Source organism: Typopeltis vanoorti, chromosome 20 (genome assembly GCF_054136105.1).
Source record: "Typopeltis vanoorti isolate ZY-2024b chromosome 20, IOZ_Tvanoo_1.0, whole genome shotgun sequence".
NCBI lineage: Eukaryota > Metazoa > Arthropoda > Arachnida > Uropygi > Thelyphonidae > Typopeltis > Typopeltis vanoorti.
In genome coordinates, this window is record NC_143568.1 from 75,027,498 (window position 1) to 75,044,788 (window position 17,291).

Consider the following 17,291-nt stretch of genomic DNA (forward strand, 5'->3'; position numbering starts at 1 on the left):
GCGTATCCTCTTTCCAGCCAAGAGGTTGCGGATTCGAATCTCGCCAAGGGCATAGATGTTGGTGATTGTTTTACTAACCATACCATATGTACTGCTATGTCTCGTGAGCATTGAGTCTTTGATTAATCCTACTTGTATACAAATCTCTAACAGCTGTAACTTGAAGAAGGCTGGCCTTTTCTCGTCGTTCATCAAACATAACGTGACTATCTGGCTCATTTCTCCTGTTGACCCTTCCAGGTACGATTATCTGTGCAAGTAACAGGTATTGATACGTGGCACATACTGCACCTTTCGTACATCCCTTATAATGTAGCATTTCTGTTATTTTATAATCAGAAGTTCAATAGTAGAGACCTTAAACCTCATGTCTCCCTCAACATTCTTATGCCAGAAGAATTCATCAGACGTCATTTATTGTACATCACACAAAAATGAAGTATGCGTAGTATGGCTTACTTCCAGAAGACAGGAAAATTAGTAAAACATCAAGTTATTAAAATATGTAAATAATAAGCAAATCTGCTAACCTTTTATTCCCCCCAAAGGGAGTAGGCAAGATCGTTTAGTCCTAACTTTTTGGAAACTGGGTAGCCAGCCAGTGTTCCACAGATAACTGGCTCAAGATTATCAATAATTTTAATTCGCATCTGGAAAGAGAGTATGGCAGACAACTTCCACCATCTCGTGGTCCCTAGCCCTAACACTGTATTATTTGAAATAATGTGAGTTCTACAATAGATTTTCTGGAAATGAGGGAGTTTCCGGGTTTTACTGTAGGAAAAAACCTGCTTGTCTGGGCCAGAAATCGATTAATTCGGAACCGGTAGAAGAAAGGATTAGAAAACGTCTCTCTAATCGGCGACTAGAATCGAACTTAGAACGCTTTTTTTTTTTGGGTGGTCTAGCACCATGGATGCACACGTCATTTCCAGAGGACTAGTTATTAAAAGGAAAGTATGAAAAAAATATAATTCTACAAAAATGTAAAAACGTTGAAACAGAGTTCTTAGATTACTCGCTCATTATGATATAATAGATCATCCCAGGCAGTGCCTTCCCATGGGTAAGAGCCACTTTTGTACAAATTTATATTTCAGCACCACCATAAAATAGAAAATGAAAATTGCAAATTAAAACGAAATTTTAAATGAAATGGCGCCCCTCCTGATCAGGTGCCTTTGTGGGGGCACAACCTGCACACGCCCGCATGGGGCGGCCCTGATCACAGGCATAGAAAACTATGAAGCACATGAGAACAGCAAATTATAGTGCACATCTGGTAATATTAATACCCATGATATCCTGGATGAAGCATTTTAAGGATTTTCTAACAGAGGATAGGAAGGAATACATTCAGGGAAACACTTGTGGCGATTTGAGGATATAGAAGCTAATGAATCTTTTTTTTGGAAGATGAGTTGCTTCGGTAAAGTCACAGATTGGTGAAGTAGCTTACCTAGGAGGAATATCCATGGAATTATATAAGTGACAATCTTCTAAGAATAATAACAAGAATGTAAATTCAAGTTTTAGAAGGTGACGTGGCTCCCGATGACCGGCCATTATCATACATCAACGATTCTAGAAATTGCAGCCTGACTTCACCCGAAGTATTAGTGTGTTGGCCTCCATGAATAGATTATTTAAATAAGATTATAACCAAGATTAGAGAAGAGTATTGTCCTCTGTGTCAGAAAAACAAGCTGACTTTACTGCTGGAAATTCCTGTGTTGATAATATTCCATCTCAAGACAGATCAAAGAAAGGTGAATCTTCAAAGGATCAGGAACCACACTTAGCTTTTGTGAATCTCGTAAAATGAAAAGCCAAACGGCTAGTTTTCTGGCAACTTAATAGATATTAAAGGGATAAAAATCCTATGTTGTTATATAGCCAGTAAGTGAAACTCAAGATCGAGAACTACAATCTTTGAGTTTCAATGCCGAAAAACTATCGCCGAAGGCAATTCGAAGCAAAGGTGGAGCAAGCTCCCACACTATTGTTGATATTCTCTCACAATGTAAAACACAGCTCCTAGGAGATGTAATACTGTCATTACATTATGAGGAGAGGTCACTACCAAGACCGGTTTCAACCTTTTTTGAGGTCTCATCAGTGAGTAGGTAGACCTGGAAGATATCAAAGCTTAGTGAAAAGAACTTACATACCTTCACTATACGAATGCCATAAAGGTGTACTTATATTTTGTAATTAAAATGAAAAGCCAAACGGCTAGTTTTCTGGCAACTTAATAGATATTAAAGGGATAAAAATCCTATGTTGTTATATAGCCAGTAAGTTACATCTCCTAGGAGCTGTGTTTTACATTATGAGAGAATATCAAGAATAGTGAGGGAGCTTGCTCCACCTTTGCTTCGAATTGCCTTCGCCGATAGTTTTTCGACATTGAAACTCATAGATCGTAGTTCTCGATGTTGAGTTTCACTTACTGGCTATATAACAACATAGGATTTTTATTCCTTTAATATCTATTAAGTTGCCAGAAAACTAGCCGTTTGGCTTTTCATTTTAATTACAAAATATAAGTACACCTTTATGGCATTCGTATAGTGAAGGTATGTAAGTTCTTTTCACTAAGCTTTGATATCTTCCAGGTGTACCTACTCGCTGATGAGACCTCAAAAATGGTTGAAACCGGTCTTGGTAGTGACCTCTCCTCATAATGTAATGACAGTATTACATCTCCTAGGAGCTGTGTTTTACATTATGAGAGAATATCAAGAATTGTGAGGGAGCTTGCTCCACCTTTGCTTCGAATTGCCTTCGCCGATAGTTTTTCGGCATTGAAGCTCATAGATCGTAGTTCTCGATCTTGAGTTTCACTTACTGGCTATATAACAACATAGGATTTTTATCCCTTTAAGTTTATAAGTTTATAATTCTGTTCCAATTAGCAGACTCTGGGGTTAGAAAAGGAGGAGGAATGTGAGTGAGCCGATCATCGTTTTTGATTATGAAAAATTATTATTATTATTATTATTATTTTTATAGCACTATGCCAAAATATACTAAGATACGCTATAACAACTTATGCTTTCTGTGCACCCTACAAATTAAATAGATTAATGTCGCTACAGTACAAAATGATAAAACTGATCTTTTGAGAACAAAGAGAAAATAACGACCTTATATACATTGCAATGTCAGAACACAAAATACTGACAGCAAAACATTTATGTCACTATGCAGCCTTGCTAAAACATTATTTCGATGCCAACTACAGGACAGTCAGAAATACATACCGTATAACAAGACCTCAGCTACTAATTATATCATATATAAATACAATAATCACTACGGAAAGGCCACGCGAAACTTCTACATCCCAGACATGATAAACAAATTACCTTTTGAATACAGAAACCTTACAAACTACAATAGCCTGAAAAGAGCTCTAAGGACATACTATGAACAAGAAACACGCACCCAAAATACCATACAAACTTAATGAAACACAATAAATTCGTTCAGGCTTCCAGTTCAGCGATGCATCAATACATTCCAAAGTATTGTGTGTGTGTGTGTGTGTGTGTGTGTGTGTGTGTGTGTGTGTGTGTGTGTGTGTGTGTGTGTGTGTGTGTGTGTGTGTGTGTGTGTTGTGTCTAAAAGTACTATAGTGTATCCATTCCCCTTGTCTAGTTCAATGGTAAAATTATTATAGAATATGAATAAATAGCTAAAACGTGGCCTTCCCTTGGTAAACCCATGTTGTTTATTGCAAAGTAGAGATTCACTGTCAATCCCTTTCTGAATGCGAGCCTTGACCAATTTTTCTGAAATCTTCACCACCACTCCTGAGATACTGATTAGTGGATAGTTGGATACACGGTCTTTTGCATCATTCTTGCAATGAGATCACCATACATTCCTTCCGGTTCTGAGACTCATATTAAACAGCTTGGTCAAAGGAATAGCGAGTTCAGATGAATACGCTTTTAGCACACGTGCTGATATCCCATCAGTCTCTATTGCTGAATTCTTGCTCAGTTTGTGTGCAACAGTTCTAATACCTCATTCTCATACACCTGAGTTTCTTCATCAAGTGAAGAGGTAGTAGTGAGCTCAATGTCGCGTACATCAGGTTGATAGCTTTTAGCAAAATGGGCACTCATTAGTTGAACAACCTCTTCTGCATCTGTAATCCTCACGTCATCTGCATTTAGAACAGTTATTCTTTCTTATTCATTCTTTCTTTTACTTGCATCATATGGATAGAATTATTGTGGGATGTCTTTAGCACGCAGAGCTAGTTTGTTTTCATTTCAGACTTTGCTTTCTGCACAACAGTTGTGACTATTCTGGACTGCTGCTTATAATTTTCATAATGCACATCATCCTTATGCACATGGTATTCCTTCCACATAACCTTTTCTTACGAATCTCTTGCTTAATAAGATTACACATCCAATTAACTCCTACCCTATTTATTCTTCGAACTCTCGGGACACACTCTGATATCGCATCCTTTAAGTATTGTTTAAATGCTTCTCATGCACTGTCAATATCCATCAACCGATCCAATTCCACTGAACTCAGTATACTCCTCAGTTGGTCGTATGTGTAAGTTGCAGAGCAGCTGTTGAGTGCAGACGGGCTAGTATCTGAGTTTTAACATCAGGTACATTGTAAGATCGGGTGACATGGATTTTATGATAGAAAATTGATTGGTATTTCCAAAAAGGGGAGGGGGGGCAAAAGTTAATTTTACAAAGACAAAATAGTTGATGGGTGGTGAAGAATGCGGACTTAGGCCTTCTACTGGGTAAAATTATGGTAGTAGATCATTTCATGTACTTGGAATATGTTATTCATAAGTCGGTAACGTATGAGACAGATGTAGATGATCGTGTCAACCAAACTTGGAACTCTATTAAGCTAATTGTGAGCTATGGAGATATTTAACAGGAAATCAAGATGATACTAATAGTGGAGAGAGATTGTGTGTCATGATGTATGGATGGAAGGATGGACTTTGAATGAGAAGCAGAAAGTTGTCTAAGAGCTGTGGATTCGAATTGTTTATAACAAAATTGGTGTATGTTATCTTACTTGCAAAGAATTCCGAATGAGATCATTATGGAGATATTGAATTGCCAGAAAATATTGTGATTCTCTTGGAGCATCAATCTTTACAGTCATATGGGTATGTTCAACCGAGAGAGAGAGAGAGAGAGAGAGAGAGAGAGAGAGAGAGAGAGAGAGAGAGAGAGAGAGAGAGAGAGAGAGAGAGAGAATGAGATTAATTGGTCACCACCAGGAAGACGGAAGAGAGGATGGCCTCAACTAAATGGAGTGTGAGAGAGAGAGAGAAGTGGGGCGAATATTACGGAAGCGAAGCAAACCTCAGAGGATTTCAAGGAGGCTCCTGGGATGACCCTTTACAGTAGAGAAAGGAAACCCAAAACAATTGCTGAGCAATGGACATGCATATAAAAGTATGTCAGATGCTGCTATAGTATTTCGCTATTTTTCTTGCGTGCGTGCGTGCGTGCGTGCGTGCGTGTGTGTGTGTGTGTGTGTGTGTGTGTGTGTGTGTGTGTGTGTGTGTGTGTGTGTGTGTGTGTGCGTGCGTGCGTGTGTGTGTGTGTGATATTACCGGTGGTATTAAGTTATACGTGGATAATAAGTCTAAGTATAGTGCATTGGTGTTATGATTTAAATTGCAATGTTTATATCGCCAATTACTATTAAGTTTCCAGTAATGCATAGTTGAACATTAAAGACATCTATTTAATTCATTTAAAATCTGGTGCTGTTGATGAATTGCACTTATTATTTCAATGCAAATGCTATCAGAATGCTTAAATTTACATTTAATTTTCTTTTAGTACATTTATTATTATTATTTTTTGTGAAGATTAGTATTCCTCCTCCTCTTTGATTCATCTATCGAGTTGCAGTTGGAAGTGTGGATTTGGTAATACTTTAGTTAGAACTAATGTATCAATAACGTCAATATTATCGTTCAGATAAGTCCTTGTTGTAAGCCAATATTTTCGAATGTTCCTGATGTTCGTGTAGAATAGAGAGTCCCTTCAATCGGTCCTTGCATTGCTTTCATGCAATAAGCGAGTTCAGAATATGACAGCTGCCGTATTTTATTGTTCTTGTGTTATTGTCTGTTTGATACTCCGTGTTCATTTTGGTCATATGCTGCTTCCTTGTCTTTTGATATGGTTAAAAATACTTTGTTCTCTGATTATGTTTTTCTAGTTTTTGATTTATATTGGCTTTGAGTTTTGTGATTTTCTCAAGGATATTATATGTGTCCCCCCCCCCTTCCGACGTTGCTTTTCTTCCAGTAGAGCAGATTTTGGTGGAATGGTGTTAAATACAAGAACAAGAAGTTCGACATATTATCTTGTTTCAGACATGCCTTTTTTTAATGGACTTGTTGTTGACTGGCTCCACTTGCGTCAATAACGTGACCTAAGTTTAAAGCTATGTCCTTCAGGTGTTTGTTTGGTTGTATACTTTCAAGATGACCCTTTAAGAAATTAAGTTGATGGTGCATTTCACTTTATTAGACTGTATTGCCTCTCATTCAGTGCGTTGACACTGTTTTTTAATCTCTTACAGTTTCTATTACCTCTTTCGGTGCAAAATTATATTATTTAAAAAAAAGTCCTTGTACTATGTTTGCTATGTGTGTGCGTGATTGGAATTTCGTTTCGAACTTATGTTATTAGATGGATTCCGAAAAGCCAGAATATGTAAAGCAACGAGCTCTAAGGAATTTGTTCTTTCTGCTCAGTGAAAAGTTATTGAACAAGAGTAATTAGGTCGTGTTTTATATGCTCCAGTCCCTTTTCGAGTGAGCAATTTATAGAATTTAAAGTAGAAGACGATTTTCATCTAGTTTTGCCGTAGCTAAAATGGGCCATATTGTTATTTAATCTACTATTATCGATGCTGCATATTTTGGCGTCCTTGCTTTAGAAACATTCCATTCTCATTGGAATTTTGCTTTGGACTGACGTTACTAGATGGATTCATAAAGGCCAAAACATGTAAAGCGATGAATTCTAAGGAATTTTCTACAAGTTATGTAATTTCCTTCGCACAATAGATCTTTTAGCTATGTTTTTGAGTTCTTTACACAAAGCTTTACGAACAATGCACCACATTAGTAACTACTTTGCTACAAAGGTAATCATTAATGACTTTGCAGATTTCCAATATTATCGGGAAGGTATTGATATGAAATTAGGAGACTAATGTATGAATAACGTCAATATTATCGTTCAGATAAGTCCTTGCTATAAGCCAATATATACATCGGGTTTGAACAGTGTGTATTGCAGCCATCGAGGAAACGTTATTCATCTGAGTGTAATTGTTTACTGAGTGTATCTTCCCACCTGTTAAGTGCAAGTGCTTGAAATAAGAATGTTGTCATAGTGTCTAGAAAACTGAACATCATATCTTATATGCCATTGCATTCTGGGTAATTTTGTACGACTTACGCTATTCGCCTTTATGGAAATGGCTCCACTGAGTATCAATACGATAATGTGCCCTGTCATTTTATATTGGACATGGCTTCATGACTTGAAGAATTGGAAGTGCTAAGGTTACATTAGCAAACATTATCTCAATCTGGATTGTACAGAGAGCACCTTGGAGAACAGGTTAGAACATCATTTGAGCATCATGCCATGTCCAACTTCGTAGTAAGAACTCCATGTTATTCTGCTTGCCAACTGGCCAAAATATCCATGTCCATTTATGGAACATTCATTGGGATGTTTGCTTAGAAACCGCATCTCTCTTGAGTAGATATGCATGGACAAAACGGGATATTAATGTAATAAGAGTAATTTGGTATCGGACAATTTCTTTAATTTTCATTACAAAAAAGTAAATTAACAGATTGTGATTATTTTTTTGTTGCGGAGTATAAATTCCTGGTTAAAGATTAATGGATATACATTAATCAGTGCCATTTTCTATTTCCAGTAATAATGAATTAGCTTAGGGACCGCGCGAGTGATTGATACTTCTGTTTATCAAAAATGTCTTACTTTTCTGAAAGTCAAAACGAAACCAAATACCCAAACTTACCATCGGCCATGAGGCCAATAGCTCATGGCAGTAAGTTGCCCGTTCATAAACCATCTGAGAAACAGATGGTATTGATGAAATAAATCTAGAGACAGCGCTGAAATCGCAATGTCATGAATTGGAACAAGTGTTTCAGCTCCCAGTTATGCGGATATCTGACGATAACTTAGGCAGCGCTGAAAGTTGTTGATATATTTTTTTAGAAACATATTAGCCAATTTCCAGATTTCAGACCATTTCTACGATCTTCACACTGATTTGATAACATCGACAATAATTAAACTGTCGTAACTGACGTTTTTACAATACGACAAAATAAAGTGATGTTGGGAGCCTTGACAAAGGAGACGAGGAAATGATAGGTGGTAGATTAAATGAAAGTATGAGGAGGTAGGAGGAATAGGGTATATTGAAGGGGAAAGAGTAGATTATAGAAGAATTATAGTAAGGTTTATAGAGAGGGCATAGTTGTAAGGCCAGAAATGAAAAGACCCCATGGTCCTCGAGTACTCTAATAGCATATGGGTCATAAAATAAGAAAAGTTGGCTGATAAGGCCTTATAGGAAAGATTAAAGTAAAAGGATCTTCCTCAAAGTAGAAGATAGATCCAGCTAGGGGGTCCATGGGAGTGCCGCTTCCCTTACTATCAAGATGACTGTCCGTTATGGTCCTGTTGGTCCACGAGTCCTTATTCAGTATATTATGGTAGAATGATTTTAAAAAATGCTGAGGGTAGGGAGGTAACCGAATCAGTCGATATTGTGGAATTACTGAGCGAGCACGTTGCAAGAGTATATCATCCAGGTGGTGACTTTGCAGGAATGGAAGAACCAACAGCTTATACTGGAATTGTGATGAATGAAGTAGAGGTAACTAGTCTATTACAGAACCTCAATGTCAATACATCTGTGGGATTGGATGGTATACCAGCTCATGTCGTACATGAAGCGGCCAAAGAATTGTCAGTGCCTTTGACCATTTTGTTTAATTTGAGCCTCAGGACTGGGTCAGTCCCAAGGGGGTGGAAAGAGCGGAAAATAGTTCCACTGCACAAAGGTGGTTCCAAGGCTGCTGTTGAAAATTACCGGCCAATCAGCATAACAGGAATCATTATCAAGGTCTTAGAGAAAATAGTCAAGAGGAAAATACAAGATTGGATAGAAGAAAATGGGATACTGTATCGGGGACAGCATGGTTTTGTGAAGGGTAGGTCATGCCTCAGTAACGTGCTCACGTATTATAACACAGTGACAGCTGAACTGGATAAGGGTAATGGGTTTACAGTGATTCTACTGGACCTTGCTAAGGCCTTTGACAGGATACCACATGGAATTCTAATCAGTAAATTGCAGCATATGGGAATGGACATAGGGTTGGTGAGATGGATAGGAGGGTGGTTGACGGAAAGATATCAGAGAGTGGTTTACTCAGGAGTAGAGTCCACAAGACGGCCTGTGACTAGTGGTGTGCCACAAGGATATGTTCTTGGACCACTGCTGTTTAATTTGTTCATTAATGATATAGGAAAGGATCTGAGAGGAACAGTTCATTTGTTTGCGGATGATGCGAAGTTGGGTAGGGCAATAGTGAATGCAGATGACATCAAAATTTTGCAGGATGATTTGGATAGATTGGAGGTCTGGGCTAAGGAGAATGCATGTCAATTTAATGTGGCAAAATGTAAGGTTATGCATTTTGGGGTGAAAAGATTGGCGGCAGTTTACTGCATTGGTGGAACCGTGCTCCAGGAAATTGTTGAGGCACGAGATTTAGGAGTGTTGGTGGATAAGGAATTGAAATTTAGGGGACACATTGAAAAAGTGGCCAAATCAGCTCATCAAATCACTTGGTTGCTGAAGAATACGTTGACAATCAGAGACAAGCAGGTTATTGTTCCTCTGTATGTAGCCTTGATAAGACCCCATTTCGACCACTGTGCTCAGATTTGGTCACCTAGGTTTCTTCTTGATGGGGAGAAGGTGGAGAGAATCCAGAGGCGAGTGACCAAGATGATAGCAGGTCTGTGGAATGAACCGTATGAGAACAGGTTGAGGATTTGTGTGTTGCAAAAATTGGTTGATAGGCAGAGGAGGGGAGATATGATTGAGACATTCAAATTACTGAAGTGTTTCTATAAAATTAATTCAGAAGATATTTTTGAGAACAGGGCTGGTTGTGGGAGGACTAGGGGACATCCATGGAAACTGGGCAAAAGTGTGGTTAGTAAAGGTGTTAGAGCTGGGTTCTTTATTTTTAGAGTAGTGAATGAGTGGAATGCGCTCCCTGAGTCTGTGGTGGATGCTGTGACAGTGAATGAGTTTAAGGCGAGGTATGATAGATACTGTATGAATGTCGAATAGTTGTGATGAATATGATTTGGGGCCTCCCTCGATGAGTCTAATGACTCCCTGGAGTTGCCCGTAATAATAGTAATAATAGTAATAGTAATATTCGGACCACCCCACCACACACACACACACACACACACACACACACACACACACACACACACACATGGTGGGCTCCCCTATCCACCACCCAGTGGACGCGCTCTCTAAGGATTACAGGACCCCCAAGCGAAATCTGGACAATAAAACAAAAAGACAAACAAAGATTAACGACAACAGAAATGAAGTTTATGAGAAAAACTGCAAAGTATACCCTATTTGATCACAAAAGAAATGAAGAAATTATGAAAGAATTCAACCAAGAACCAGTAATAGAAAAAATTAAAAAAAAATATAGACATAAATGGATGGAACACGTTCAAAGAATGAAAACAGAAAGATTACCCAAACAAGCCTTAAAGTACAAGCCATTTGGAAAAAGAAAACCAGTACGTTCTCTTAAACGATTCAAATGACTTCTAAGGCCGGAACAGGCCATGCTAAGCCTAAATCCTTGATACAGATGATGATGATGATGAGGAGGAGATAGGACATGAGGATTCATCTAAATGTCAACAGACTCGAAACCATTTTTTTTTTTTCGAACAGAGACTATAAAGGTTTTCCTTCTGCTTTGAAAATTTTGTCATGATAGGAAGTTTCGTGTCAAATAAAAAAATTATAGTTACGTCGCTGTTGTCATTCCAACTTTTTATAGTAAAAATCAGTATTTGTTTCATCTATGAGCAAACATCTTAATTTATTAATTTTTTTTTAAAGAAATGTTTTATTGTATGTTGTATTTTATTTTTGTCCTCTGTACGGGTGAGAGAGAGAGAGAGAGAGCAAGATCCATATTATAGTTGGAGTATAAACTAAACGACTGGCGACAGACTGAACTGTCATGACGTCACTGTTTACTACAGCCATTTTTGAAGCCACCGTAAATTGATTTGTGCGAGGGCTTTTAATTGCTAGTCGATATCATTTCCATCCTCTTCTCAAATTAAGTAGTATTGCTGCGTTGCTATTTACAGAGATTAATCTGATGGCTGATGCAGATAAATTGAATATAGACAGCATAATAGCTCGTCTTTTAGAAGGTAATTTCATACTATATCATTACCTTTTTCATATCACTACTTTTATATGGGTTTGAATTACTTTACAGGAAATTTGTTTAGGGACTGTTTATTGTATCGAGTTTACTGTTTAGCAAATATGGATTACTCAGCTAAATACTGCTCACTCTCCCGTTTTATTATTATTATTTATTTATTAAATTTTAGAGATAGGGTTAAACTGCTTCGCTGCCCTGTTATAACTTTGAATATATAAACAATACTAATACTTTAGTGGGCGTAGTTTGTTTTACATTTATCAGGCACAGAAATATAATTTTTATTGTTGATCTAAAATTTTTTTCGAAAGTTAACCAACGTTTTATGCGGATTTTAACAAATATACAAGATTTGAAAGGGAATATTTCTCATGATTTGTTATACAATACGAACGACAAACATCAATAGTAATGTTAAGTCAATACTACTCAACAATATTTTTTTGGTAGTGGGTTAGCAGTGGCGAGGAGTTATTTCTAATTACAGCCAGACGATTTTTTTTCGTTTCTCTATAAATGATAGGTAAAACCCATAATGAACAAAGGAAACAGGAGCTTTACTAGCTCTTATTCCTTTGTTTTAGTCACAGAATTTCTCATTAAAAATATTTCAGAGGAATTCAGTGTAGAAAATGCATTTGATTCATTTAGTTTATTTTTCATGTTATCTAGTAGGCAGGCAGGCATTGTTGTATTACCGGTCCTCTGATCTAGTGTACAATGTCAATGTGTGTGTGTATATATATATATATATATGCACACACACACACACACATGACATATACCTTATTTGAAAATGCTACATGTATGAAAGAGGGACATTCAAGTTCTACAAATATTTTGCAAATAAGTTAAACCAATGGACTATTTATGATGTGGTATCTTCTAAGCAGAAGTGGATGCTTCTTAGAGTATTATAACCTATGGTTAGAATGAGTTTGGTTTAATCCTGTGGACATTATCTTGGTCGATGTGTAAAATAATTTTCATCAGATAGCTAATTTCTTAAACCAGCTGAAATACGGTGAATCGGGACTGCGTAGCTTGTTGTGGAATGGTTGTATTATTGGTTGTAATATCAACATGTTGTTAGATAGTAAGTCATCTCTAGTTGGGAAGAAATATTTACAATGAAAATATGAATTCATTGATGGAATTACATCTTTCTTGTGCATGCATTTTGGCCTTTAACTATTCCATTGCTGATGTGGATGAAATTGATCATAATTAATTTATGCTTTACATCCATGTTATTTTGATAGTACTGAATACTGTTTAAATTTCAATGGACATTTATTTATTGATATGTAAACATGTCAAGGCTGGCATGGTAGTTATTGACAGAAAACGTTTAGCCTTATTTCACAGTTTTAAAGGCACATTCTCTTTAAAATATGCTTTTAACATTGCTGATACTTTTTTAGTCAAGACTGTTATAGATTTGATACAATTGGGGTTTTTATTTAACGACATAGGTTTTTCTGCTTTCAGATGGATATTGCCTGACTTCAAGAAAAATTGTTTTCTAATATACATGCCTACATTTTTTTCAGTGTAATTCTAAACAGTCTTGAGTCCAAACATCAGTGCCAATGTAAGGTTTGTACTTTTTCTACTGAAAATTTAGGGATACTGTCAGTTTCGGGATGATGAACATATCAAGATTAGCCCTATGACATTTTACTTTTTAATACTCACCCTTGGTGGGAGATGGGGAGAGAACAAGCTAAGGAGGGTGGTGAAAAGGAGTGAGAAACAGATTCTTTGCATGGAGAGTAGTGAATGATTAGAATGGATTGTCTGAGAGTGTGGTCACTGCAGAGAATGTGAATGTACTTAAGCCATATTATGATAAAACTGTGTGTGTGAGAGAGAAAGAAACAGGGACTTTCCATAATGAGTATATGACTCCATGGAGGTTTGAAGATAATAATATACTATGTATTAGGCAATGTACTTCTTGAATGGCTTAAAACATCTTTCTGTGGTATTTATTCATTATGATATATAGTCTTTCTGCATTATGAACTCTTAATTATCTAACTCTCAAATAACCAAACTGTACTAAACCTTGAATGGTTTAATGTGTCACTCATCTTCTAGTACGCCATTGAATGAAATACAGAGATGTAAGTAGATGACATATTGATAAAATTCAATGATGGGAAAGCACTGGCATATGGAAAAATTAATATTTAATACTTGCAGAATTTTTGCTAGAATTTCCTAGCCATTGTCAATGCATATGTATGAAAAGAGAAACAAGTTAGAATAAGACTTAAAATCTATGACAATATATGGCATATTCACTGCAGGAGGATAGCTCCATCTACAACAATAGAATTCAAAGAAATAATTAAATTTAAATTATAATATTTAAATCTTTATCATTTTAATTAATTGCTAAAAGCCTTCATAACATCACTTATTCTATAGCAAGTAAAATTCATTGTCAGGCAGCACATATTTGTTTAAATCCATATGACCTTGTAGCAGTTTTTCATAAAATGATGTCTCTATCTTCTCTTAAACACCATATATAGTAATAAAAAAAAATGACAAAAGGGAGCTGTTGTAGTTTATGATTAATTATTTTAGAAAATTTAATATTCTACTTTTGGATCATACCACATACTGATGCATCTCATGAGATTCAATTCCATCACAGATCAGCAAACTTAATATTCTGGATGGAGTTTAATCTTGGTTTGAAATACTATCTAAAAGTTAAGAGTTCATCATGCTAGACCTTCTCTTGTTTATGGTATACTAAAGATACATAAAAAGAATCTCTAAGACTTAATTATGTAAGTTGTCTGATTTATAAATTCTCATAACCTCTCTGAGCTTCATACTGACATTTCATCTTCCCTTATTAAAAATTCAGAGAATTTCAAGAATAAAGTATTGGAATTATCTTCTTTACAACCCATACATCTTTTTGATGTAGTTTCATGCTTCACAAACATCCCACTTGCTGATACATTATTACAAAAGATTTTACTTCTAATATTGTGAAATTATTTAATTTATTATAAATTCTGGTTACTTTTTCTTGATAAAAAGACTTTTTAAACAGATTGAAGGAACACAATGCAGTTTTCTATTTATCCAACTTGAGCAATTACATGGAATGATCTGAGCAACATATACTTGTTTTTTTCCTTTTAAACCATCTATCTGGTATAGATAGGTTGATGTTTTTTGCTATCTGTAGCTCTTCCTTGAATAAACCCAGGAATAAAATTTACTCTGGAAATGGAAGATATGATTGCCTCTGGTTTCTGGACATTTTCATTTTACAACAACCTAATACAGTCTTGCAAGTGTCCATATATAGAAAAACAATGCATGCTGGATGCATTGATGCTGCATTGCATCAACATCCATGTCAGAAATATGGTATGATTGAAACTTTGGCAAACTGTATTTGACTAGTTCTCTTTTAAATAAAGAACTGTCCTTTATCAGAGAAACTTATTTCGAGTGGTTATAATATCAAAAAAATCATTAAAATTATATAATTATGACCTTTATCCAAATCTTCCTCTTGATGTTTCTGAAATTTCTATTCCATATATATAGGAGGTATCAGAATTGTGGGACTTCTCCAGATTGACAGACAAGTATCTATAAGTTTGAAAACTAGATTCTTTTTTAGACTCACTGAAAGATAAATATTCTTTTTTTTTTCTTTTTTTTTCATCCTGGAGTTTACAGGTTTCACTTGTCCATGCAGCCTTGGTTATTATGGGCAAACATTGTTCAGTTCAGAAGATTATATTCTACTTTATGAATAATGAGAAGTCTGGTTTAGTTAGCTACACTATCCACTAGACAGAATTTGCTGGAATAAAACTAAGAAACACACACAGAAGTTATTTTCCACTTAAAGATTATAGAAAGAAAGTTGTGAAGCCCACATCCACAGTCTGAATCTCAACAAGGACTATCCCAAAATTATGAAAGTGTGACAGTCATTCTTGTTGAGGTTCAGTCATCCTAAGCCAAAATCCTCATTCCTGTGTTTCATGAATTAATATATTTAATTATTTCTTTGGAAAATTTGTAGAAAAGGGCAAGGCTAATAATAATGGTATCTGCTGGATTTCTGCTCGGGATATGGACTAGTCATTACTAACACCATGTTCCAACATAAAGATGTGCACAAGTTCACATGGAGTGAAGACACAAGAAATAAGAAAAGCCTCCTTGACTGTTATTGTTGATAGTGATATCTTCATGCTGGTTCCAGATACAAGTGTACACAGGATTTGAAATTGGAAGTGACCATCACTTAGTTTATAGTGTGATAAAACTGAATATCACATTGAAAAGAACAGTATTCAAAAAGAATTAAAGTTTAGCAACTGTTACGGTAAACCAGAGAAAACTATAAAAGCATTATTGAAGAAAGAATGAAACTTTGAAAACAAGAAATAAAAGCATTATTAAAGAAAGAACGAAACTGTTTGTAAATAAGAACGAAACCTTGGAGTCACAGTGGTAAACTTTGAAGAAAATGTTGATTGATTCAGCTAGGGAGGCATGTGGTGAAGATTTCTGCAAGGATAGTAAAATAAGGACACCATGCTGGACACAAGAAGTTAAAGAAGCAGTTCTGGAAGAGAGGAAAGTATATCAAAAGTTTCTAGCAAATAAATTAGCATTGCCCTAAAAGAATACAGAGAAAAATGTAAGAAAGCTATGTGTCGAAGTAGCTAAACAAAAGTCATGGGAAGACTTCAGTAAGAATATAGAAGGTAAATATCAGGAAAATGGCAAAATGTTCTGGAGGCTGTTTAAAAAGTTTAGAAATAGAGAAAAGAGTACTACTGTAAAAGAATCAAAGATGATAAAGGTGACATGAAAACTGAAGATAAGGATATAGACAACTGCAGTAATTACATTTAAAGACTGTTAAATGAAACAAGCCATTACAGAACTGTAGTTGATAATTTTCAAGAGAAATGTGAAAAAAAAAAAAGAAAAGAAATGTGAACAGGAGTAATATGTGAGGTAGAAAAAGCGATCACAAACTTGAAACCAATGTGGAAAAGCAGCTGGAGATGATATTTGATCACAAATGCTAAAATATGGAGGTATAAAAGTTTAGCAGTATGCTGTATTCAAAAGACTTTGTGAACAGTGAACAGCCATTGAAAATGTATAAACGCCATCTCTTCTCCCATATTGTTGCAGCACAGCCTTCTTTCATCATATGCTAACTAGAGCCAGTGCATTAAATGACATAATTTCAAAGTGATTTTCATGCAGATTTCCATAATGTTTTGTGCATATGTCGCTCACATAGCTGGTATGCTGCTGTTATATGGCATGAAAATGGCTAATGATAGTCAACATATGATACATGGATGTGCAGGAACTAATTTTTTGTCTGTGTACATGATCATAAAATATTTCTGGAGTTCATAGTTAAAACTGAAAAGTCCTGAAATAAAATATAATGAAATCATTGCATAAAAATTGCCTATTATATTGCTTTGTATATTTCCTTTATATTGTTTTTAAAATATGAACCCCACAGCAAGTCCATGGTTTGTTGTGGAGCTCGTATAGCATCCATGTGTGGAACTCTGCTGGGTGGGAAGCTCTGGCACTGAACAAAAAACACTTGAGCATGAATTTGCGTCCTCAGTTGTTTCAGGGGTCCTAACAAAGTCCCAAGCTAGTA

General features: G+C 35.9%; 1 protein-coding gene across 2 annotated transcripts in view; it reads left to right on the forward strand.

Moving 5' to 3' along the window:
- Nucleotides 1–17,291, forward strand: part of LOC150095572 (serine/threonine-protein phosphatase PP1-gamma catalytic subunit A) — a 207,415-nt gene that overhangs the window by 92,193 nt on the left and 97,931 nt on the right. Inside the window, exon 1 of one of the 2 annotated variants that reach the window (XM_090410725.1) lies at nucleotides 11,375–11,579. The exons of the other annotated variant lie outside the window; for it this stretch is intronic. Within the exon in view, the coding sequence (XP_090266851.1) occupies nucleotides 11,525–11,579 (55 nt within the window). The 5' untranslated portion in view covers nucleotides 11,375–11,524. Of the gene's footprint in view, nucleotides 1–11,374; nucleotides 11,580–17,291 lie in introns of those variants that run through there. 2 annotated transcript variants of the gene reach the window in all.